Here is a 26,812-nt window from a genome sequence, read left to right as displayed (position 1 = left end):
GATTGCTGAGTCTGACAGTAATGCCTTAAGAAGCATTCAAAGTCTCTACTTCAAACTACCAATAACAGCTCACTTTATGCAATTCTTGTATCATGCTCTCAGTGGAGGACCATCTCAATCCAGGTCTTGATGCCTACAGTCAATCCACACTGTTGTTTCTTTTTAAATACAACCAGGAAAGTTATATTTTACAGCCCTTAGATATTCCTGACATACCACAAATACAGCACGCTAGCTGGGTGGCCCAAACAAAGTTGAAAAACTCTTGCCAACACTGTATAAAATTTACTAGTGCTTGCTGGGATTAGTTATTGCTAGGACTAGGAACTCCTGTAATGTTATGAATGCAACAGTGTAAGATTAAATGAGTTTAATACTGCTGGCAAGTATGTTTAATCAAAAGCACAGATCGAAATAAACATTACAGTTTTCATTATTGATGGCATTGCTTCCAGAAAAGCAGAAATTATGCACATGCTTCTTAAACACATTGTACTTCATGTTGTTGAATGTTATTCAATTGTATCTAACTTTAATTGTATCTAAATGCTTATTCATTCATTGTTTCGCTTGTTTTAGTTAAATATATTATTTTCACTTAGCATCCATGCGTATTTTTTTCACTGATTAAAAGTATTATTAAATCCTGCATACCAAACGGTGTGATGGTGATGGATGGGGCTCCCCAGGCAGAGAATATATAATAACCAAATATTACAGGAGCCTTAAAGGTTTAGCAATTGCCCACATGGTTTAATGTCGTATGGTTTACGGTGACACGTTTTTATGACATAATATTGTGTTTTATATGTTATGTTTACATCCCGAGCGAAGACGGTATGAAGAGAGAGCTGCAGCCTTTCTTTCTCGATGACGTTTTTTTCAGAGCCCCTGTCTGTGCCAGGGAGACATGCGATTGCGCGTTCCCGTAGTCATGAACGAGCCCTCATACTACGTAGTAGCAAAGCCACATTGAATCGAGCTCGCGTTAACTCTTTGTGCCGGGGGTACCGAACCGGAGGAATACAGATGTTTTGACCTTCAGTCACACGGAGGGTCGACCTCTCTTATTCGACTATTGAGACAACAACACAAGAGACTTGTAATTTGGTGGTTCGAGCAGCGTTTTGTTCGATTCGGGCGTCTTATTTGTTAAGAAAGGCGGCCACGTCCTTCATTCTCTCGTATCTGGGAACTAGCTTAGCTACTAGTTAGCTACTGTTTTTATTGCGGAGGTGGTTTGGGAAAACCTTACACATTAGGAGGTTTCACCCAGGAATGGATACTGGAGTCGTCACTGAAAAGAAAAGGTACAGTGAATGGCTTTGTATTTATTATTGGGTTGTTTTGCCGGCAGGATGCCGACTGCGACGCACTGCTGTCTGCGAAACAGCTAGCCTAGCTGCCGCTGTTAGCAGAGATGCTTTAAGCGAGTTAGTTAGCAAGCAGGCTAGCAAACAACATTTCTCTTAGCTGGGTCGCCATTTTGTGAGGTCCGTCTAAAGCAATTAGCTAACAATCAAGTTTGCAAACAAGGAAGAAAATTGCCTAAACGTCGACAGCTGGACTGTCCCTGCCTATCGAAAGCTCTCTTGGATGAAGTTTTCGCATTTGTTTTTTTTTCAGAGTACAAGCCCAAAACGCACACGCTGTAAAGCGCTGTAGCTCTATATGATCTAGCCCTCTAAGTTAGCGAGATAGCCTGCCTGTAGCTGCCTTGATTTATTTTCTAGTGACTGATGTTGGATGTGTAACGTTAACTGGGTGATTGTTGGTGATCTGATGGATTAATGGTGATTTGCTTAAATCGCTTTAATTAACTGTGATAATTGCCTGCGCGAAGTGTCAGCGTGGCATGAAGTGGTGCGGAGGAGGCAGTATGTGGGACTCTAGTTGGCTAACGGTAGCTGTTATATTGAAAATCTTCCCGAAGTCAGCCTTATTTGAAGGTGGCTAATTTAGTCCGTGTCGTTTGTCAACTTAAAACCAATTTCCCATGAAAATATCAGTCTTATAATAACGTTGTCTCTTCATTCAGAGACTACTGGAATTATTACATGAACGTTTAAGTTGTTTTTGTTTTTGAATATCAGACTTTCATTTGACATGATCACCTTTACAGTATCGTATCCCCTATACGTAGATATATACACGCTCTGGTTTATAAAAATGGTCAGGCAGCGAGCATTGGCCGCCGTGGTTCTCTGTCCATTTGTGCTGAGAATTTCCTAGGGTGAATTTAGAAAATCAGGTAAACTCTGATATTTCACTGATGTTGTTTATTTAAAGTTGGCCATTTAACCCTAATTTATCCAGCAGCGCGTTTATCAGATACTGGCTGCTTTGTGCTTTTTTCCACACATCTTACTCACCATAAGTTTTGACGTCAATGGGATTTCCTGCTAGGCCTGTGGTAAGACATTTGCAAGAACTGTAACTATAGGAAGGGGTTGTGTTACATGTCACTCTCACTGTTTTGTTGTCTGTTTGGGTGTGTTTTTGTGTGAGAGGTCAAAAGGCAAAAAGGCTACTATGTGGGGACTCTTTTATTTGTATGTTATTTGCCTGAATCCATTGAAGGTTCATAAACTAATTCAGAGTCTGTCAAAGATGTTATAAAGATGTTTTATCTCACTTTGAGGAAGTCTGCTCCTAGTGAATGATGATGCTTTCGTTTGCTTTGCTGTGGGCTATTGAACATGCTGATCATTTTCAGTGTATACCTGATGTAGGCCAGTTTTTGTTGTTGGTGTAGTAGTTGGTGGTGCAGAATTGATTCCATGCAAATCCCTTCCGTAATGCTCTCCTAGTATTTGGCCCAGACTCAGGCAAATTTGTCAGGCCTAATTTCTGTTAGGAGACTCTCCTCATCTAATGCCATGGTGTGTTATGCAACACATGCCATGCTAAATGTAGCTGGACTGTCTGTCCAAAGAAATAAAAATCCTGCTGACCTCCTTGCATGAGTGCCTGGCTTCATTTTCATTATTGGATAAGCTGCAAGCCTTTCACATAATAAAATGCCTGCTACATTACCACAAATGCACTACTTAAGATTTTTTTTAATTTTTGACATGCCTTTTTATTAACACACCATGCATTCTCCCTTGTAAATGTGAAGTTATGTGTTTAAAAAAAAAAAAACAGTAGGCTACAGCTTCAATAAGTGCAGTGTCCATTTGTTGTTGGCAATATAGTACTGTACATTTTGTGTTTTATTATACTTTTTATGTTAAAAAAAATCACAGGGCACAGTGAATTCAGACATTGTGTTGTCTCTTGCTGAAACAAGTGTAGTGCGATAACAGGCATTTGGAATTGAGAATTAAAACATATTGATAAATAAGACCCTTTATCCAGGTCAAATTAGTAGGATGCAGTGTTGTGAGAATGATTTGCTGATACTGATATCTTATATACTGATGCATATCTAAAAATACTGATGCATAAATATTTATTAAATGTAGAGACTGAGACAGCATTTATTTAACATTTATTTTAGTTAAGTATCAGAAGCTTTACAATGATTAAAATGCAGACATTTTAGTGTAGTAGGCCAGTGGCACCTAAACATTCTGCCCGACTAGCATGTAATAATTATCAATTATATTCCAGTCAGGCAGAATTATCAATAATATTGATTCATATTAATAAGATCTAAAGTTCTATGTAAAGCTGATATGATTCTGATATCGTCAAGTACCCCTGCAAATTAATTAACCTGAGATTGATATTTTGGCTGAATCGTTATTAAAATAAATACACATACAACTAGCCCAATAATGGTAGACATTGTGATAGCACAAGCTCACTGCATGTTGTAGAAGTAAGTTTTCTAAACCAGTGAGATCCTGGCTGCTTTCATAATGTTCGTTTTCAGTCTCTCCCATTTTTAAAAGCCTTAGTTACATAAACAGAATTTGTGCAGATGCGCCGTAGATAGTATATGCTCATGATTTCTTTAGATTTGTGATCTTGAAAGACAGTAATAAATAGACATATAATGTTTGCTGTGAAGCATTTCCAGTGAAATTATTCAGTTGCATTTACATTTACGATTGCCTATACTTAATACAATATTTAAGATCAATATGTAATGAACCTGTATATGTTTAAGCAACCTGTACTTTTACATGCTTATGGTCTACTTTACATGCTCTGACTCTACCCAAAATTAAAAAGAATTAGCATCTCTTATTGGCATTTAAGGCACAAAAATTTAGAAACACTGATAATGGAATGGCCTTTTTAACTGCACATCAGTTTTAAAGCATTCTCCCCCCACCCCCAGTGGTCGTGTGTGCCCCCAGGGGTTGGTACAACCCCTTTGGAAAACCGTAATTTAGACTACAAAACTCTTAAACAGCCTTCCAGTTTTCACTAATGTACATTTCCCTTGCCTATGACTTGGATACCATAACCTGTTTGATCATGCTGTGTCTTTACACAGACAGTCCATTATGTTATATGGTGCTATATCCTTTTCTCATATGGCCATTCCTCTGTTTCTTGAAAAATAATTTCCTCCAGATAATTGTGTAGACGCTGAAATTAGGTTCTTTAGTAATTGATTACCCTTCTGTTTTAAGATGCGTGTTTTTTCCTGGCAGTCTGTTGGCAGCCTTGATGGTCTTCCTTCCTATTTCTTGCATTCACTTAACACCCTGCCATGCCATTGTTTCAGCAAGTATTGTTGCTTTTTGGAGAAGAATAGGAAGACCTGTTGAATATTTTATTATTCTCTTTTGGGTATCAGCATGGAATCTGTTCATGAAACGAGAACTAGGTTTACAATATCTTCACCCTATTGCTCCCACATTCACTTTTAAAGGGAAAGTCCATCTCCTGCTTAAGGCTGTATTACCTCATTGTGTGAAATTTTGATATTCAAAGACCATTTATGAGGTCCTTTGGATGTTGTCAGTGGCAGCCATAGGCAACTGTATTCAATGCTTTTTACACAGTTCACAAGTTTTTGTCTGTAACACACTTGACAAGGCTCAAAATGTTTTGAATACTGTAGTGCCTTCCTCATTGTGTGTTAGCTGGCTGTTTTTATCTTTGTCATTGTGATATAAAGTTACAGTAAAAGTAGGTCAAATGCAACCCCTCTTTAATTGTCATTCAGAAGTAACGATGTTTGAAACAGGCTGTGCAGGTTGGTTGTATGCTTTGTTTTCCCTTTGTCTAAAAGTTTTTAAAGCTCTTAAGTAGTTGTCTGAACATATGTTGTTTGTGTAATTTATCATTTATGTTTTTTAATGTAATGCTTAATAATGAAGTGTTGACAATAAAGCATATTAAGCTATTTGTTTGTAAATCCACTTATACTGATACCAGTGGTCTGGTAACACTACTATACTTGGTAACAACACTAAAAAAATAAGGCATTTTTATTGCACCCAAGAATAAAGGTTCTTTTTTTTTTTTTTTTTTAAAGAAACTGGTCTGTCAGATATAACTATTTTCTTTGGTATTCACGTTTCCTTTAATTAACAGTAACTGCAACCTTGTGTGTGTTTTGTAAGTTGAAATTGAAAGTCACAAGCAATGAAAACATCTTATCATCTGACAATAAGGAAGGAACACACAGTCTCTTCCTACCACAAACTGAAGCTGGATATCTTTGTCACGATTTATACACATAAAAAAATGTTTGTCTTTGTTGCCATCAAAATTTATACTTTGCTTTGGCTATTAACTCATTGTTGCTCATATCATAAATAACTTGAACAAATATGTAGAAATAACTTTAATATCAACCTTGTGAAAAATGAATATCCAGATGTGTAAGTTGTCTAATTAAACGACCTCTGGCTTCAGTTATGTAGTGTTCTCTTTTCACCCCGGGAACTGACTGTGACTATAATTTATCAGCCAACCTTTGGTCTTTGCTACTTTGGTCTTTGCTTCACCCTCTTGTGCAGGATAACCACACCTCTTCATCTAGCCAGTTGAACTGAGAGCTTGTTCATCTTGTCTTTGATATGGGCCAATAAGATTGCAATTATGGGTAACCTAAGAACACTGAGATGACCTTGCTGTTACTGTCCAATGCCAAGTCTAGCTGTGTGTGACTCTTCTTTCCTGTAGGCAGACAGTTAATCAAACTTAACCCCCCCCCCCTTACTTTGTCCTTGTATATTTAGGGTGAGCTCGGAGCGCAGGAAGGAGAAGTCCAGGGATGCTGCTCGATGTCGCAGGGGCAAAGAGTCTGAGGTGTTCTATGAACTAGCACGTCAACTGCCCCTTCCCCACAATGTCAGCTCCCATCTGGACAAGGCCTCCATCATGAGGCTCACCATCAGCTACCTGCGCATGAGAAAACTTCTGAGCTCTGGTCAGTCTACTGGAATGTGATAAAGTATAAACAGTTTTATTTATGGTGTGAACCTGTGTTAAGCAAAATCTTAGCTATGCAGTCACAAACAGAAATGTATTCTGTGGAGACAAAGTATACAGTGGTGCTTGAAAGTTTGTGAACCCTTTAGAATTTTCTATATTTCTGCATAAATATGATGTAAAACATCATCAGATGACTAAGTATAATATTTTTGTGTCATTTGTTCAACTGGGTTCTCTTTATCTACATTTAGGACTTGTGTGAAAATCTGATGATGTTTTAGTTTTTTTTTTATTTATATTTATGCAGAAATAGAGAAAATTCTAAAGGGTTCACAAACTTTCAAGCACCACTGTATTCATATGTGATCATTTAGACCCAGGAGTTCTGTTTTTTTCTTAAAGAAAGTGTTGAGGTGTCTAACAAATCACAATGATTCAAGGAGTCATTTGTCTCTAGCTTTTACTTTTGCTAAATCAGCTTTTTAAAAAACAGAGCTTCTTTTTCCTCTCAAATTTATGAAATTTATAATAGTGGTGTTACAATATGCTTGTTGATATTTTTTTTTCATATGGAAGTTATGTGAGAATACACAATTTGAATCAAATAGTTTCATACTACAAAATGTATAATAATATTCCTTGCTGTTTCTAAAAGTAGTAACCATTAACTGGAAAATGGTTTTGTTAGCCTACCTTTGCTTTGGACATAAGTAGGCATTTGGTCCTTCCTAACTTCTGGCGAGCCTAATTGTGACCAAATCCAGCTGATGTGGTTATTTTTAAGGAATTACTGAAAGCTACAGTACAGATCCAATATGGTGCATGCTTCTAATGAAAGTTATTTTGATAAAAATGGCTTACCTGCCAAGTAGGCTATAAAAATGTCTTTTGTTATTAGATGAGGCAGTGGAGGAATCTGAGCTGGAGAGCCAGCTCAATGGCTTCTACCTGAAGGCCCTGGAGGGCTTCCTGATGGTGCTGTCTGAGGATGGAGACATGGTTTATCTCTCCGAAAATGTCTGCAAGTGCATGGGCCTCACACAGGTAATGACAGTGTTACTTTTCAGCTGCTTGTTCTGACATTCTGTATGTAATTGTTCCTGTACATCTCTCACGTTCTCTTCTCTTTCAGTTTGATCTGACTGGCCACAGCGTTTTTGACTTTGCTCACCCTTGTGATCATGAGGAAATGAGGGAGATGCTAGTGCACAGAACGGGGTCCAAGAAAACCAAGGAACAAACCACAGAGCGAAGCTTCTTCCTGCGCATGAAGTGCACACTCACTAGTCGAGGACGTACTGTCAACATTAAGTCTGCCACATGGAAGGTAAGCTTCCACATTTTTGGAAAAAAGGTGCATTTTAAAAATCACTGAGTCAGTTTTCGGGAACATTGTTTAATCCTAGTTATGAGCTATATTGAGCTATGAGCTAATCCCTGTCTGGGTAACTGGCCCTAGAGTAAGCTAGTCTATGACACAGTTGTCCATTGTAATGATTTAACTTTAACCCTCAATAGTTCTGATCATTTTACAGTGCAGTGTATGGGGGAAATATGATTTTATAATAAATATGAAGGGCTTGTATTGCTACTTTACAATAGTCTTGCTTACTGGTGATTTGGGAGGAGTCTAAATAACACTTTAAAAAAGGCCAAAAGCAATCTAGAATCAGCAAAGATAATTGGTGTTTAGTTCCCAGGTAGCTTAGTTGTTTTACATCATATTAAGAAGCAACTGCTGAACAGAATTATAGTGTTCTAAGACCAGCTTACAAGTTGGACTGATCCTCCTGCCTCCTGCTTTTTTTTTTTTTTTTTTTTTGGCCCCTTTGGTGCTTCCATTACCTTATGCAGATTTTTGGAGTCCATCGTTGCACCTTATGTCTGGTTGTTTCCTGCATGTAATGTTTAATTTAAATTTTAAAAAAATTCTTGTAAGGCTGAGATCGCATTATATTGTTACATTGTCTTTTTTTACATTTTTTTTATATATCATAATGAGTATTACCTTTTTCTTTTGCACTTAACATACAGTTGCTTTTTTTGGACTACTTTGGATTAAAATACCCAGCACAGTCGATTATTTTTACTTGGCTCACCAAACATAACTGTGTATGATCTATGACTTGCATGTTCCGTCATGTATCAGCACTTGAGTGATAAATTAACATTTGGTGCATGTCTTATCACTGTATTATTCCTTCTTTTCCTGGATTGATTTAATTTTTTGTGATGGACTTTGTTAGAGGTTGTTACTTGTACCAGTATCACATTTTACTTTAACCATGTTAATATCTCCTCTCTTTCAGGTTCTCCACTGCACAGGGCATGTACGTGTCCAGGAGTGCAATGAGCGTCCTGGAGATACTAGCTTCAAAGAGCCTCCTATCACCTATCTGGTGCTTATTTGTGAGCCCATCCCTCACCCATCAAACATTGAGGTGCCTCTGGACAGCAAAACCTTCCTAAGCCGTCATACTCTGGACATGAAGTTCTCATACTGCGATGAGAGGTGAGTTGTGACTTGCACTAGTTAAACTTAATTCTGTCTTTTTTTGTGTTGTCTTATTAATCTCGTACATCACCTTATACATCACACTATTTTTAAACTACAACTTTCTGTATCTTTTTTTTTTCTACCCCAGATTTTCCACATTTCTTCATATTTTTCATCTTATTTTTTTCATGCCTTTAGTCAATGTTATTCTTAGTCCTTGTCGGCCACTCCTTTGCCATTGTTACTCCTTACTATGACTTGATAATTACCTGAAGAGTTGGATCAGAGCAGTTGCAGTACAGGACAGTGGAACTCCCGAAATGGAGCTGAGAACTGCTGCCCTGGATTCTGAGAGTCTTAAGACGAGGTGCATATTTCTGGTTATGGAGGGTCGTTGTCCAGCATGGTTTGGTGATTTACCTGAACAGATACACCTGAGTCAACTCATCTATTAATTCCCAGGTTTAGGGTGTGTGTGTTTGAGCAGGAAAAACTACCAAACCATGCTGGACATTGGCCCTACGCACCTGGTCTGGGACAAGCCAAACTGAACACCTGGTCTTTTTAATCGTATGACATGGCTTTATCACCACCTAGTGGTGTAAATATGTGACCATTGCATGAAGCATGTATTGGCACAAACATGTAACCAATGCTTGGCCATTATCCTCTGAACACATTTAGCACATTTTGGGAAGGTTCTTTTGTTATTGTATGCTTAAACCTAAACACGAATTAGATAAAAAAGAAAATAAAGAAATTATTCAAATGGGGCAAATAAATCTGCTCATAGATGGGATGCACAATAATATTGGAATCATTAGTATCAGCAGATAATTGATTCTTTAAAAAAAATCTTAGTATCGGAAATTGTTTAGATTTGACTCATGTGATGTGTAAGAGTTTATAGTTTTAGTTTCTGTACAAAACATTCTGACAGTGTACAAAACATTCTAATTCAGTGATTGAATTTTGTAGAACACACAAAATGAACAACAAAATGTTTAATACATATAGAAAAATATATACACAAATAAATATGCACCACTCTACAGTGAATTAAACATCTAATTAATCTTTTCCTCTATCTCTCAGAATCACAGAGCTGATGGGCTATGAGCCAGATGACCTGATGAATAGGTCTGTGTATGAGTACTACCATGCATTGGACTCTGATCACCTCACCAAGACACATCACAATTGTAAGTGTCCCTAGAGCAATTATTTCCAATCTGATATTCCCCGCAGTTCTTTTATCAGTAAATGACTGAAAACATAAACAACTCTTTTAATATGAAAAATAGCTGCCCTACATTGCCAGTGGTGAAATGGCGCAGATATCATCTTAGCAGTTATGATTGGCTAACTAGATGTTTCTTTTATTTACTCAGTGTTTGCAAAGGGCCAGGCTACAACAGGCCAGTATCGGATGTTGGCTAAGAAGGGAGGTTATGTGTGGGTTGAAACCCAGGCCACAGTCATTTACAATCCCAAGAACTCTCAGCCGCAGTGCATTGTGTGTGTCAACTATGTTCTCAGGTATAACATTCACTACATTTTATCTGTGATGTAACCAATACAATATGTAGTGCTGAATGTATGTCTGTTGTAGCGAATGTCTTGTGATGAAATGTGGCATTTTGGGTCTCACTGATGATTTGTCCTGCAGTGGCATTGTGGAGGGAGACATAGTCCTCTCTCTACAGCAGACAGTGACGGAGCCAAAGGCTGCGGATAAGACTGAGCCGGAAGTGGAAAAGGAAGAGGAGTCAGAAGTGGACATGACAAAACTGTTCAAGCACGAGACGCTGTTGTGTTCTGTGGAGAACTCTGAGAGCTTGTACGAGAAGCTGAAGGAGGAGCCTGAAGCCCTCACAGTTCTAGCTCCTGCTGCAGGAGACACCATAATCTCACTGGACTTTAACAGTCCTGGTCAGTACTTCTCATCAGTACCTTCTGGATTTAGCTAAATGCCATGGAGCGTACAGTAAACCTTTATTAACTTTCATTAGCATTTGTACCTGTGAGTGCAAGCTGAACAAAAAAGAATGGCAATATTGGCTGTTAAATTACTTGAGGGATTTGGGGTATCCTTGCCTTGATTACCATGTCCCAGTTTATCAGGGAGAGATGTTTTAATCTTAGAAAACTAAACATCAAACAGCACTCACTCACTGAATTTGCCATTCACAGGGGATTATATTTATTAAACACACAGGCTGTACTAACATGGCAAAAAAATCTGTTGGAACAGGAAAAAAATCATGCTAAAAGGCACTTATGTATCTTCATGTAGGAAATGACTAGAAGAAAAGTAAAAAACTGGTAACCAAACCACTCTCTGTTCTATATCTTTAGACTCTGAGATTCATCTACTGAAGGAGGTGCCACTCTACAATGATGTCATGCTGCCCTCCACCAGTGAGAAACTGCCTCTGCCACTGTCTCCCCTGGCTCCCAGTGAGCCCCCTCCAGCTCTGACCAAATTAGAGTCTGAAGGAGAGGACTTTTCGTTTTCTTCCACCTCCTGCCACAGCACAGACACTGCCGACAAGCCATCCAGCCCCACCACTGGATCTAGCTCCTCAGAGGTAGACTAGTTGACTATGATCAAATGGGCTTACTATCAAAGGATTCACAGTTCTCAGCTATGCTGTGCCAGTAATGCAGTGCCAGCGGAACAATGTAATTTGGGTTGATTTAATATCCTCAGATGCTGAATTACTTGCTTTTTTTCTCGCTACACAGCCCAACAGCCCAATGGATTACTCTTTAGAAGTTGATTCAGCTATTAGCTCGGAGTTCAAACTGGATTTGGTTGAAAAGTTGTTTGCTATTGACACAGAGGCAAAGACTCCGTTCAACACCGAAGTAAGACTAACTGATTTTGAAGGTTTTAATTTTAATTTTTAAAATAATGCTGCATGATCTAAGCTTGGCTGTTTTCTTTTAAGGATATGGGTGATCTTGACCTGGAAATGCTTGCGCCATATATTCCTATGGACGACGACTTCCAGCTACACATCACTTCTCCTCTGGACCCGCTCCCCGCTGGTCCACATACTATCTCAGACATGAACTCCCTGTTCCAGCCCTTACCTACCCCGCCATCTCCACCTTCTAGTTCCTGCAGTTCAGTAAAGCAGGAGCCCTGTTCTCGTGTCCCTTCACCTCTCCACCTGCTACAGGAGGTACGCAGTGCCCCAGTCTCACCCTTCAGTGGCACTCGCAGTTGTGAGGCTTCCCCAGCCCGTGCTTCCACCCCACAGGGAGGCATCCCACTGACTAGCAGGTAGCTAACACACTTGATGCTACTCTCACACTGTCTGGAGTGTGTGAACTAAAAACATACTCCACACTAAAATCATACTGCAACACTGAATGAACCCGAGGCAAGTCAAAAGTCTAACACATTTTTTTCATTTCTGTATAGGATAATCAGCTAAATATACTATATAGACAGAAGTATTGGGACACATCTTAATCATTGAATTCAGGTGTTTGTCAGTCCCAGTGCCACAGGTCTATAAAATCAAACACCTAGCCATGCAGTCTGTCTTTATAAACATTTGTGTAAGAATGGATCATTCTAATAAGCTCACTGAATTTGAGAATGTTACTGTAATAAGATTCCACTGTTGCACCAACATTTCTTCCCTTCTAGATATTCCTTGATCAACTGAAGGGTTTTATTTAAAAAAAAAAAAGCAGAAGCATTTAGAAACCACAGCAACTCTGCCATGAAGTGTAAGACTGCATAAAAGTTAGAGCGGGTCGCACATCAGCACAAAACTGTGTGCTGGGAGCTTCATAGCATGGTTTTCATGGTCGAGCAGCTGCATGCAAGCTTTACATCACAGAGAACAATGTCAAGTGTACAGTGTATTCTATGGAGTGATCGGCTGTTCTCTATCTGTTAGTCTAATGAACAACTCTGTTTGGTGAATGCTTTGAGAATGTTATCTGCAGGAAAATCTTAATGCTTCGCTCTACCAAGACATTTCGCACAATTGTATGCTTCCAACTTTGTGGCAACAGGTTAGGGAAGGCCCTTTTCTGTTCCAGCCTGACTGCCTTCCCAGAAGAGTGGAAGCTGTTATAACTGCAAAGGGGAGGGACCAATTCCCTATTAATGCCTATGGATTTACAATGGGATGTCATAGAATCTCTTGTAGGTTTAATGTGTAGGTGTCCCGGTACTTTTGTCTGTTTTAAACATCAACATACAGCATTGTGTTGATGTTGAGGCTTTGGATAAGATATTATTTTCACTGACATGAATTTAAACCTTTGGTTTTCAGAATGTCAGTGGTGGATCGAGAGCTCTCTCCAAAGGTGCTAGCAATCCAGAATGCCCAGCGAAAGAGAAAACTAGAGGAGGTTACCTCATTGTCACAAGCAGTTGGACTGGTATACACTCTAACTCTGTGTTTCATTTCATAATTCACATAATTCACTTATGTAGATAAAACAGTGATGGGCATATTCTTTATTAAAGAATATTTATTTATTCATATCTTAAATAAAGCTCTCTATATTTATCAGTGCTCTTGTGTATATTTACTTCCAGGGTGCTTTGCTTCAATCTGTGGATGATGCTATAGAACCAGGAAAGAGAGCGAAGGTGCTTGAGGTTAAAGGCTCCAGTTTGCTTGGTGGGAACAAGACCATTCTTATACTGCCATCTGGTAAGTGAGATGCTGTACTAGTACACCCATACAGTCATATGCAAAGGTTTAGCCTCTGGACAAATGATGTGGTAAATGTAAGTACACATTGGGATAGAGCAAAAATGGGGACTGTCTGGGGTTCTGACTGCTGTTTTGAGAACCACCGCTCTAAAGAGACTTGTGCAGTTCTGCATGTTTTAATGCACTCTTACTGTTTATTTGCAGAATTGGACATTTTGGAGAAAAAATAAAACATAAAATATGCCTGTGCAAATGTTTTTTTTTTTCTCATAAAAGGATCATTTCAACAAATAGATAGAAATTATCTATTATAATTTGCAGAAAAAATAACATTTTTAAATTTGTTCCTTGTAGAGGTGTTACCTTATTTTTACTTAGTATATCAACAAAACGTAATGTAACAAGGGGTGTTCACAGCACCGTTCTGTTTCATTCTGACTGATAGGTGCATATTTATATTGATATTCTCTTCTACAATGATGTAGTTGGTAGTTGTTTTGCTGTTACAAAAATTAGGCTTATGTATCTTATTTACTTTCTTTGAAGATGTGGCCAGTCGTTTGCTGTGCAGCTCATTTGACAGCAGTGGAGGGTTACCTCAGCTGACACGCTATGACTGCGAGGTCAATGCTCCTGTTCAGGACCGCCATCCCTTGCTACAGGGGGAGGAGCTACTGCGTGCTCTAGACCAAGTTAACTGAGTTACACTCTGCTTTGCAATACTGGACACTGCACCCTCTTTACCCCTACTCCATTGTTATCTTCTGAAGTAGAACCACAAGCCCACCTTCTGCCTTTTACCCCCATCCGATTTCCCCCTACATATATATTTTCCACAGCTCAATTTTTGCTGTCTGTTAACTGACCCTACATGTTTTCTAGTTATCGTTAGACTTCTCTCCGATTAGGTTCCTGAGGACAAACTCTGGTGAAGTATTGGAAGTAGTTTCTCGCCTGAAAGTGGAGGCAAACTAGTATAATTTAAACTAATGGTAGTGACCAATATTGAGTTAAGAGCCTTAATGCTAAACGCACACTCCCCCACCATAGATACTCATTTTCCCACTCCCTCTGAATCCCTTTTTTTGCTGCAAAACCTCTCTCATCAATATGTCCTGCCTTTTGCCCACCCTCTTTCCAAAGCAGTGTGTATTGTAGCTAAAGTCGCACAATTATCTATTTTCTTAAGACAGAATACCAGCAGTTCATGCAATATACAAAACCATTTTTATGAATATGTACTTTTAACAAAAAGAATAACCATGTTATTTTTCTCTCTGTTGCTTTCGTCATCAATCATATTTGTTTTAAAGCGGTTACAAGAGTTGTATGTGTTCATCCATAGGCTCCATGGTGAATGCTTGTATTCTTATTGCTGTGGGCATATTTACATAATAGATCACCAGTTCAGTGTAGAATGGCACAAATGAATTGTAAAGGCACCACTGAAAGTAGTCCTTGCGAATGTGCAAAAGGGAATTTTCAAGAGATTTTGACATTTCTAGTGAAATGCAAATGTCCAGGTGATGGTTTTTATCTTGAAAAGGTTGCAACAGATGTAGAGTTTAATTATGCGATAGATTTTTATATTTTTAGACATTTTTTTTCTGTCTGTGTATCTTCATGGTAGATGCTTAGAAATCCTTCATGCCTGTCCAGTGTCGTACAGCAGAATAGATTTAAATATTATGCTTAAAAAGCGTGTTGTAGAATGATCATGCAATGCCAATGTATCAGTTATTCAAGTTTTAAGTGTATAATGGCATATAAAACTGCTTAGAGTAGACCTAAACAATGGCAATATTTGTTTTCCTCATGCTTTATCCATGTCACTTTGCATAGAGGCTGACATTGTCCTGCAAATATTTTATGAACTTATCTTATTTTGCAATAGGAGGAGCATTTTGTTTTGTGGTTGTCATATTGTAATCTATTGTTCATTTATTTCTGCGGTCTGTACACCTGTATTCCCTTAACACTAAATGTATTGTTTATTGCATAATCATTAAAGAACAATTGTGGACCAGAATCTTCTTGGGGGGAAGTTCTTTCTTTAGTTTGATTATTAAAATGTATGGATGCAGAAAACCATTTACCCAGATGAATTTAAATGATATTCAGGGAGATCAAATAAGATTTCCTTAATGATTGAAAAACATTGAGAATTATGTTACAATAAAAGTAACCTTCAGAATGCCTCGCTTTCGAAATATGGTGATGAAATCTCAATTATTCTGCCTTTTTGTAAGGTTTAAAGAAGGAACAAAAAGTCTGAATTTTAAATAGTTTGCTGAAAGTTCGTGGGTTTCGTCATGTTCAAATGAACTAAGGGGTCAACAGCCCAAATGTAAAGGCTCATTTTGTCCTTTTAACAAAAATTAAACCACCCTGGGAGCCACAGCATTTTATGTTAATTTTATTGAAGCAACATTTTACCATCTCGGCTGCAAATATGCCTTAGTATGTGCTAATGTCCTAATATAGGCTAAAAACTATAATATAAACGAATTACTTTACTCTGTTTTAAGCTTTGGCTCACACATCCGCTATTCTGCAGAAGTAGAATAGTTTCTTGTAAAACGTCTTTAGTTCGACTTTAGAAACGTTAGATTTTTCTTGAGGCTGAAAAATCAGTTTCTCATTCACCAGCTTCTTGTTCGAGTTCTCCCGGTCCACCTTAACACTCGAAGTCCCAGAAATTTCAACTACCCCCTGAAGTCCTGAAAGTGGGTCAAAAGACCCTTAGTCCAAACTGATGACTCTGATGGCTCCAATTAGCATCCTTTCATTTGTAAATGTGGCCATTACCTGAGGAATCTGCAGGGGGACCCACAGCACACAAACACCTCTCATCCCCCTCTGCCCAAATTCTACAGACAGGCCTGAGTGAGCTTTCAAGAAAAATACAGGAATTGGCAGCAAGATTATTCACAGGAAAAAAAATCTTACAAAATCAATAGACAATTTGCAATTTACATATATGCATTTCTTACTTTATATACTTGAATTCTATTTACTTCATATCTTAGTCCTTAGTCAAAAACATGAAAAAATATTTCTCATTCTCATTCCTTTCTTTTTATTTTCTTTTTGTCGTCCAATACGTTTTTTTTATTACTCAACATATTTTATGCTCACATATTCTTTCCCCTTTTGTTCTTTTCTTTTTCTTTTCTTCACAAAAAATGCAAGGTTTTGTCTATTCATTCTTTTAATTTTTCAATTTCTTTTTCTTCACCTGCTTTTTCTTCTCCTGTTCTTCCCTTCCATTTCCTTCTTTCTTTTCTCTACATTGTTACATGTGTATATATGAATATTATTTGAAAACTGTTTGACCATGCTGGCTAGCAAAATAAGCTGGCCAATAATAATATATGCTGGCTAATAAAAAAAGCAGGTGAAGAAAAAGTTAAAAATAAAAATTTAAAAGAATAAATAGACAAAAACTTTTATTTATTTTTTTTTGAAGAAAGGAAGGATAAGGATGAAAACTGTTTGACCATGCTGGCTAGCAAAATACAGAAACATAGATTAGCTGGGGATAGGTTGAATAGTGTGTTACCTGCAAGCCTATGCATGCCAAAAGAGGACTGATGGTGCTCTAATGGTTAGGTAGAAGGAGGGGGCATGTCCTGAGCATGGTGGCATGGTGGCATGGTGGTGCACATTTTGAACAAATTAAAGTTGATCTTTTTTTTTCAATCGGTTTGGCTCATTTCTTGAAACCGAGGTGGCATTCTCAAAACACCATGTGAAACACAGCTCAAGAGACTTTTTTTGGGCATTTTGAGGGAACTGACAATTTGTATAAAACACACATTTTGTTTTGAAGCATACATAAAGTGTATGGGGGAGATGTGACCTTTCGCTGCTGATCTGTGATGTTGTGCTGCATTATACAGGTCATTTTGCCAAATGTACATATAGTTTGCAAAACATACAATCTGTTTCAAGAAATAAGCAAAAGTTTTAAAAAAAGATGTGGAAGAAGTAGGTTCAAAATGACAGTTTAGAAAAAGAAAACAAATTAATTGTGTTGATCCACCTCAACCTCTTGCAAAAGGGTGTAAGCAAAAGAATGTAAGTTGCTCCTGAGTGTCTGTCCATCCCCCAGCTGCATTGTTGTGCAGGGGACATGCATAAGGTTGCTAACACCTTAGCAAATTTGCATGCAGCCTTTTGTGCTGTGGGGGATAAATAGGTGACTGCTTCACCTATTTTGTTCACAAGAAACAAAATGCAGAGAAGGTTCACCACTCAACAGGCATTGGAACGGATCCTGAGTAACACCGACCCTTGTGACTCAGATGGAGAAGACATAGTCCTTCAACCGGATTCGGACTCTGAGCTGTCTTCAGGTTAGATTTCTCAAATGAATTATTTCCATTTTCTGACTATCTTTTTTATTTAGAACCAAAACAAAATGTTAATTTTTAATTATTTATCTTGCAGATGAGGAGACTCCTCTACCAAAAAAGAGAGCTCGGTTGGCGAGTGAGCCGACAGAGACCGCAAAAGATGGTACAGTGTGGCGTGAAGAACAAGTGGGGAAACGTCTCCATTTCACCCCAATAGAACCGTACCCTACAGATGGAGAGCCAAGAGCTAATGTCCAGAGTCGCCTTCAGAGCTTCCTCTGTTTTATCACTCTTGACATGCTTCGTAGCATTCAAGAATGGACGACACAACATGCACGTCACACGGAGCAGGTGGATTGGTTCATGGATCTCCCAGAACTAATGGCATTTATTTCAGTCATTATCTTGAGGGGGGTGACCAAGGTTCCATCACTACGTGACAGCTGGTCAGCAAACCTTGCAAACCCAAGGATCATTGCAACTATGGCCCGAAACCGCTTCCAAGACATCATGCAACACCTACGCTTTGATGACACGTTCACACGCAGCGAGCGAGCGGGGACCGATAAGTTTGCTGCAATCTCTGATGTGTGGAGATCATTTGTCACCAACTGCATCGCATCCTACAACCCTGGTCGACACATCACTATTGATGAACAGCTTTTCCCGTCAAAGACTCGCTGCTGTTTTCTGCAATACAGTGCAACAAAACCAGACAAGTTTGGTATTAAGTTTTGGGTGGCTTGCGACTTGAAATCAAAGTACATCTGTAATGTCCTCCCATATCTTGGCAAGGACCCCAGTCGTCCCAACGGGGAGAGACTGTCCGAGACTGTAGTGATGAGGCTGATGGAACCATTCATGGACAAGGGCAGAACTGTAACCACGGACAATTTCTTTACATCACTCTCACTTGCACAACGACTGCTTAGCCGGAAAACCACTATCCTCGGCACAGTCAACAAGAGTGGCCGGGAAATTCCTCAATCCTCTAGACAGATGGACCGCACTGAATTCACCACTCAGGTGTTTTCAACCACTGGTGCAACACTGACAGTGTATGCACCCAAACGGAAGAAGGTCGTCTACATTCTCAGCAGCATGCACAGTGTGGTTGAGACTGAGGATACCACCAAAAGGAAGCCAAACACGGTCTTACAATACAACAACACAAAGTGCGGGGTGGATGTAATGGACCAAATGGTGCGGGAGTACAGCGTGCGTGCAGGAACACGGAGATGGCCAGTCGCCGTGTTCTACAACATGATTGACATGGCAGCACTAAATGCACATGTGCTTTATCAGGCATGCACTGGGGTGCAGGAGAGACGGGTGGACTTCCTGGTTGAGCTTGCAAAAGAGTTGGGTGACTCTCATGTGAGTGAGAAGAAGGCACGCAAGGAGAAACTGCTTCGGCAACAACCTCCCACACCCATCCCTGGCAAAAGGGCGAAGTGTCAGGTCAACCATCGATGCACGAACAATTGTGCAACTGTGAGATGTGTCGACTGCTACAAATACACGTGTGGCAAATGCACCAGGGACATGCCCTGGCAGTGCCAGGTATGTTCTGACAGTGCGGACAGACTGCTGAGTGAGGGCTGAAATACCACTCACACACACACACACACACACGCAGCCCCCCACTGCAGACTATTGTAAATATGTGTGGAATTGTTTTATTCCTTGTATGTTTTGTATTATTTTTATAACAAAAATAAAAAGCATGGAAACAAATAAGAGTTGTCCTTTTGTAAATTTTTCATGCTGAAATTTCAGTCCTCTTGACACAAATGCTTCTGGTCATTACTCACAGCTGTACCTTGCTGTAAAATTTCTAATTCTCTATTTTAAAAAAAATCATTGTTTGCTTTTTTTGCTCAAATAAAACTAAATACAAAATGTATAATATTTATATTATCAAATACAATAAACTGAAGAGAACTAACTAGAAACTAAATAGCTAAACTCAATGGCAAACAACAACCTCCTGTGGTGCGCCAGTAATGGCCTTATTTACAGAACAAAAGACGGTGATTATAGGATGTTAGCTAAAATCCTTCAGGTCACTCGACCCGTCTCTGGGTTCCAGAGGTAGAAATGTTAAATGACTCTGGGACGAGGCGCCAAAATGTCGCCATTTAAGGTGGAATTGGAAAAAGAAGTTGACTTAAGCTTTGCGAATTTTTCGTGTTTGACAGTTTATCGCTGCAGTTAAGTTCATTAATCTCCAAATTATGTTCGTCTTAAACCTTTCTCCTTTTTTACGCTAGTTACTAGCTAGCCACTAGCTAGCCGAGGCTGTTGTCCGCGTTGCTGTGGTGACCAGCAGTCTTCGCAACGGTCAAAGGTTAAAGTTTGCTAAATTAACTTAGCAGTTTCACGTCAACATAACCGATTTATCAGTTCTCTGGCATTAACTCCAGAGTTTAAGACCATTTATTGTTAAAACTGTGTTAGAACGATCAGCAGAGGATTATTTTATTCTTACCTAAAAAATAAAATTCCGTGGAGTCCCAACAGCGCAGTAAAATACCCGTATATTGGCGAAACACTGACGTCGCACCGAAGCACGTGACCAAGCGAATATTCGAGGCTTTTTTTTTTAATTAGAGTTTCAGTGATTAGACAGTTTATCCAGCTGCTCTACATCGGTACCCATTTTCATCTGTGTCGAAGTAACGATGACAGTAGGTAAGCTAATTATATTTGTTTCAGCGTCACCGTATAGTCGGCGTAGTCTTTAACGCTATGAATTTCCCTTTAAGCTGCAGCGAAAGCGTGTGATTACTTCTGGATTCCGTTCAAAACGGACTGTGAGGAACTGCTGGGTCGCTTCCAGCTAACCGACTCGGTTCGATATGAAACGTTTGCGGCTATATGGAGATCAATGGACTTCTCCAGCGTGTTTTAGTAAGGCCTTCCTGCACTCACTGCACACCATGCTTTAGCAGTGCTTTCTGTAAGCTATTTTCTATTAGTAGCAGCTTAAATAGTTACATTGATTGCTGCTAATTTTCCACCGCTGACGGTTTGAGGGGGGTAAACACACGGTGGATTTTAGAGAATAGTTCGTGGGTCACACTTTATTCTGGTAGTCCCTTATCGAATATAGAAATGTTTAAATTAGTAACCAACTATTTGATGAAACACAGTTGATTATAAACAGCTTTAGGGTTAGGATCAAATAAATTGTGGTTGAGTTTAGATTTAATCATTGTGTGGTGTTCATGTTTTTGTTAGTCAGTGGTTTGGTTGACCCACCGCATTATTGTTTTTTTAAAATCAATACAGCCATATCAATTTATATAAAAATACCAGATGTTTATAATATTACACGTGGCCAGCATATGGTTCTCTTTTAGCAGCTGTAGTCAGTCAGCAGCCTGTCCACGTTGTCCACCTGCACACACAAGCACACTTGCGCGCACACACACTAACAGCAGGCCATGTAGGTGGAGAACACAGCACCTCTATACTTTTATTCCCTGCAGGTTCACCCCAACCCCACAGGTGTAATATAAATGTGTGGGGGGTATACAGCATGAAGTCATTAAAAATGTGTTATTGTATACCTTCATCATCAAAAAAAGACGATCGAGAGGTTGCATCACAGGGCTCCTTGAAGTGGGATATACAGTGGCGTATTGTACGCCATACCAGTTGTGTTGATATTACCATAGTATGCTGTTGGCAGAGAGGGAGAAGCAATGGATTGTGCAACATGCATGGAGTGACCCAACAGCCATAATTGCAGATATGTCCTCCATGAATGATCCTCTTAGCGCCAGCACTACTGGTAGACAGCTGCACAATACAGGACTACATGCACGTAGACCATTACAACTACTGCCCTTAAAACCACGTCAGTGTCGCCAAAGACTGTAATGGCGTCCTGTCAGTGACTCAGTGTCTACAGTGACGAGTCCAGCTTTTGTCTTGGTGGAGACGACCAATGAATCCATGTATCGAGGCACTGTGGTCAGCCCCAAGATGAACGGTTTATTGTTACATGTCACACGTCCAGAAGGCCTAGCGTTATGGTGTGGAGTGCATTTTCATACTATGCCAGATCACCTTTGGTCTTCATTACAGGCACATTGACAGCTCAATGTTCCATTAATGAAGTCCTGCAACCAGTGGCCTACCATGTCTGAACACACTCTGGGATGCTATTCCAACAGGACAATGCTCATCTGTATACTGCTGCCTAGAAGACACAGATACTATGCCCTGGCCAGCTGCATCACCAAACCTATCCTCAGCTGTAAAGGTGTGGGATGGTATTGGGACGTGCTGTCAACACTCCACTCCTACCGCAAAATCGGCAGGAACTGCATGAGAATATTCAAGTTGCATGGGATGGATTACCCCAGGACACCAGTAAGATTAAGAGACCATTATTAGTCCCACAACGGGGAAATTTCACCTCCGGCATTTAACCCATCCGTGAAGTGAAATGCCCCATACACTCTAGTGAGCACGCTTGCCTGGAGCAGTGGGCAGCCCAATCCGCAGCACCCGGGGAGCAGTTGGGGGTTAGGGGTCTTGCTCCAGGACACCTCAGTCACGTGCTGTCAGCTCTGGGGATCAAACTGACGACCTTCCGGTCACGAGGCTGGTTCCCTAACCTCCAGCCCATGACTGCCCCAAGGAAGGAAGTTCTACAACTCCATGCCGAGACATCTGGCATGTTGTGTTAGCAAACATGGTGGCCCAACACCATACTGAGAGACACTACTTGCTGTATGTGTAGCTTTTTATTGCCCGTATCAGTCTACATTTTTCATCATTTATTGTTACTGGTAACTTTTATCTTCCTTCCGAATAGCATTGTAATCCAACACTTCCATCTTGGTGCAACTGTTTTTTTTGACTAGGAGTGTATGGTCTTCACAGAAAATGAGGAAAGGCCAAATAATCGGAGATTGAATGTGTTGTGTGGTGCGTGATTTTAATTTTTTATTCCCCTTTGTCATTAGTGGAATTACGACACACCAGGAGAGGAGAGCTTTTACCCGTCTTGTCTTTGCCACAGTGTATGATTACTTCTTGCCTCCATACAACTTTCAGATCAGGGCAGGGGCTCTGTACACGTTATATGGCCTTTACCATGCACAGCTCTCGTTGCCTAAGGAAAAGGTGCCTTAAATCTTATTGTTATTATACTCACCTGTAAATCTAAGGTCCTTTAAAGTTGGAGTCCTTTGGCTGTATATTTATGTTTCATCTTCATGTCTCTTCATAGATCTGGATTGCTCTGAAGGATTGGGTGCATATACAGAAGTTTGTTTCTGATGCACTTAGCTGTCAGCATCTGGATGTTGTATATGTCTACAGGAAGCTTGAGTCTGATAAAGTGTTTTTTTACACTACCATGCCCAAGCAGGTTCACAAGTCTTTCTTTAGCCCTCAAAACACACAACACAAAGTATAAGTAAATGTAATGTGTGTTCACTGGCAGTCAAAAAGAACTGCTCAAATTTATTTATTATTTTTTCAATGTGTCCAGAAGAATCTAGGAATCCCTTCTGATCCATGAATTCAGGCACACACCCTGCTTATGTAATCTCCATAGAAAAGCATTGCCAGTGGAATGAGACGCTCTGGAGTAGCAACACATGAGCTGTGTTCTCTCGGGTGATGGAGCTCTTTCCAGTCCCTTTGAAGTGGTGTTGTAAAACATTAATTCATAACAAAGGTGCTTCTGGGCATTTTTTTTGACTGCTAGTGTAACCTTCATGTTAACGTCTGCTGTGTAATATTGATTATATGCAAAAATACCCTTGGTTTGACCCACAGAAGTTCAGATAACTGACCCTACACTATGTCTCCAATCTAACCTCCAGCTCACATTTGACGCAAAGCGTCGTTTTTTGAACAAAGACGTCAATGAGGAGTTCCAGGATCGCTCAGCCAGAGTGGCAGAGCTGGTCAACACAGATACACTAGAAGTGAGTGAGTGTTTTTGTTTTTTTTTTTTTTTTTTTTTTTTCACTTAAATTTAAAAGAGAAATATTAATTATGGGTTGTTTTCTCAGTATAGCATTTTGTTATACTCTTATTTTGAAATTCAGTGTACAATAGGATGATGGTAGCAAATAACATTGTACAGTCCTGGCAGCCTGCTTCACAGTATAAAACATGAATTTTATTTCAACAACTTTGTAAAACAGTGTAAATTATTAACCCAAGGATGCTTGAGACCCTCATGACCAAGGATAAGTGATAATGCAGTCTTTGGGTAAATCAGACTGTTCCTCTATCAAGCAGATCACTGAAGAACAGAAAGCTAAAAAGTGAACTCCCATACAATTATACTGTTATAGTCTAAGCAACTTCATGATATAATCTTTTAAATTGCAAAGTTATGTTTACACAGTGAACAGTAATATTATGTGTGCACAACCAGCATGCACACTGAAGACAAAAAAAATCCTTGTCCCTGTAAGGGTAACTATGTTCAGTGCTGACTTGCACATCATTATATTCATCTTTATATATTAAAGTTAATCTGTTTATTTTCTCTCATAGGAAATTGGAAATGTTCAGGGTCACTATGAACGGATTAAACTGAGTTTGCCTGCGTCGTCATCAATAAGTGTGACGCTGGTCAACTTGACTGCAAAACTTCTGGAATGTGCCCTTGAGTTTCAACAGTGGCAGGGAAAAAATGCAGTAAGGACACCTAGTGGAGACTTCAGACACTTTCTTCTGCAGAACTGTAGCTCCATCAAGTGTTGGGACTGCATACACTGTATGTGCAAAAGTATCTAGATACCCCTTCTAATTAGCGAATTCAGCTCCTGAATGGAAAGCTGTACCCATTGCTGACAGTCAATTGCACCTACCCAGCTCGTATAATCTCCATTGGAAAGCATTACCAATACAATAGGACACTAGATCAGCCACACTTGGGCCTAAGGTCACCACACCAAATCATCTAGAAGATTATAAGGAACCCCCAGCATTATGGCTGTAGAGCAGTGGAACTGTGTTCTCTGGGTTGATGCCACTCCATCTAATACCTTTGGGACATCGGTTCCTGACTTCACCAATGCTCTTGTAGCTGAATGCTTTCAAATCCTCACAGCAGTGTTCCAAGTCTTCTCAGAAGAATAACTGTTACTGCAGCAAAGGGGGACAAACTGCCTAGAAATGCCCTTGATTACAGAGCATGTCTACAAACTTTTGGACATGCAGTGTAACTTTTAAATCAATTCTGAGTTTTGAGTTTGCTGGTAGTTTGAGTGACTTGTATGCAAGTCTTATGTAAATGTATTACTCTCAGGCAGCAAAGAATAAAGACTCTGGTGCGAAAGCCAAGAAAAGCACTCAGCAAACTGAGGTGAGTCCACGTGAAATATTTTACTTTTGAAAGACACAATATGAATTTAGGCCACTTAAAACTGATGAAAACATAAGAATCCTCAGAGGTGCAAGTGCATTTTTGTCTTCTTTAACTTCTTTCCAGTCGTCCTTAAGAGCCGATCTACTTTCTTCCATTAAATCAAAGTCATATGGCCATCTATCAAAGGTTGGTTTTTGCTAATAAATTCCTGTCCTCCTTAAAAATGTCTTAATTCCTGCATTCTTAGTCTTTTATTACAAAAAATATGATCACAGTTTATTTCCTCACCTCATTATTTTTTCCTCCTTTTTTCATTAAAGGCATCCAAATCCCGGCGACACAGGCAGGTGGAGATGGACACCTCAGGCTCTGGAACAGACCATGTGCAGGATTGTACAACCTCCCGCAGAAGCAGACCACCCTCCCTCAGTGCCAGGACCCGGCAAAACCTGGGCAAAAAAGGTTAAACCCACTAATAACTCTAATTTAAAGATAACATGGAGAACGTGCTATTACATTAGCAAGAATTGAGGGAAGATTTTTCCACTACAATACTCTGGCTATTTTATACAATATGCTATTACTAATTTGTTTGTAGACTCATTTGTAAATATGTCATTTTGTCATACTTTATGAGGATCCGGAGGGTCAGATGAAAGGACGCAACACTGGCTTCTGAGTTCAATGGAAGAAGACAAAACAGCAAGTAAGGAAACTTTTCGGGCCAAGGATACACTTCGCTATGTTTTTACAAGTTCATAAAATTTGCTTTGATGATTAGAGCAGTGTATTTTCTTTTTTTCTGTCTTTCAGTGAAACGCAGTCAGCAGAGGAGCAGATTCAAATGGTGAAAAGAAAATGCAGCATAACTGAGGAAGTTTTTCTTTTTCCGTAGGTTTTCTTTACTTTTTCACATTTGATTTAGCTGATCTGTGTGATCCAAGTTTTGCATTTTCCTAAGTGTATTTCCTGAGTGTGCATTTTGTTACTCTGTGCATGTTACACAGATAAGCATAGTCCATTATTTACATTACCAGACTTTCCCACTGAATTGCTTGTTTGAGGTTTCAAGGTGTTTTTTTTTGTTTGTTTTTTATGCATATTGCTGTTTTCAAACATTAATTAATAAATAAAGCAGTTACAGAATATGTCTCAACATTTTTTTCCAAGTTGTGGACTGCACTTTAGACTTGCTCCTAACAGATGCATTAACAGATTTGGGCAGCAGATGGCTGTATTTCACATTAGCTTTGATTTAAGACCACATATTAGCTTCGATTAGGAAACAGACAGAACCTTTGGATTTACAGTGGAATAGAAGTAAAGCCATCGGCGTAATAGTGAAGTGGGGTCAGACTCAGTGGGTCAATAGTGCAATAGTGGGACTCCTTTGAACAGTGGAATAGTAGAAATCAGACTCATTGGATTAAGTGGAATAGTGGGACTCAAACCTTGGATTAATAGTGGAATAGAATAGTGGTAAGCAGGCACACTGGTTTAACGGAGGAATAGACTCTAACTCGTTGGTTTAACAGTGGAATGGGACACAGACTGTGGAGTAAGTGGAATA

The 26,812-nt window shown here is 39.4% G+C and overlaps 2 protein-coding genes across 2 annotated transcripts; both read left to right on the top strand.

Annotated features, from left to right (window-relative positions):
• The first annotated feature begins 923 nt into the window (after positions 1-923).
• On the top strand, positions 924-15,562 carry hif1ab (hypoxia inducible factor 1 subunit alpha b). Its single transcript, XM_017710487.2, has 14 exons — positions 924-1,310; positions 6,150-6,340; positions 7,244-7,389; positions 7,478-7,672; positions 8,655-8,857; positions 9,938-10,044; positions 10,234-10,381; positions 10,512-10,774; positions 11,201-11,433; positions 11,591-11,713; positions 11,797-12,134; positions 13,144-13,252; positions 13,413-13,530; positions 14,080-15,562. The coding sequence occupies exons 1-14, from the start codon at positions 1,279-1,281 to the stop codon at positions 14,232-14,234; spliced, it is 2,361 nt and encodes a 786-aa protein (XP_017565976.1). The 5' UTR covers positions 924-1,278; the 3' UTR covers positions 14,235-15,562.
• Positions 15,563-20,524: 4,962 nt separating this feature from the next.
• Positions 20,525-26,330, top strand: snapc1a (small nuclear RNA activating complex, polypeptide 1a). The gene is made up of 11 exons (XM_017710458.2): positions 20,525-20,585; positions 20,660-20,804; positions 22,874-23,033; positions 23,140-23,280; positions 23,741-23,845; positions 24,426-24,569; positions 25,183-25,239; positions 25,366-25,428; positions 25,563-25,704; positions 25,880-25,948; positions 26,056-26,330. Exons 1-11 carry the CDS (start codon positions 20,576-20,578, stop codon positions 26,091-26,093), a joined length of 1,074 nt encoding a protein of 357 aa, XP_017565947.1. The 5' UTR covers positions 20,525-20,575; the 3' UTR covers positions 26,094-26,330.
• The last annotated feature ends 482 nt before the right edge of the window (positions 26,331-26,812 follow it).

The sequence above is a fragment of the Pygocentrus nattereri genome, chromosome 4 (assembly GCF_015220715.1).
Source record: "Pygocentrus nattereri isolate fPygNat1 chromosome 4, fPygNat1.pri, whole genome shotgun sequence".
NCBI lineage: Eukaryota > Metazoa > Chordata > Actinopteri > Characiformes > Serrasalmidae > Pygocentrus > Pygocentrus nattereri.
The sequence above is the reverse complement of the archived record's forward strand: the minus strand, read 5'-3'. Positions and strand labels throughout refer to the sequence as shown.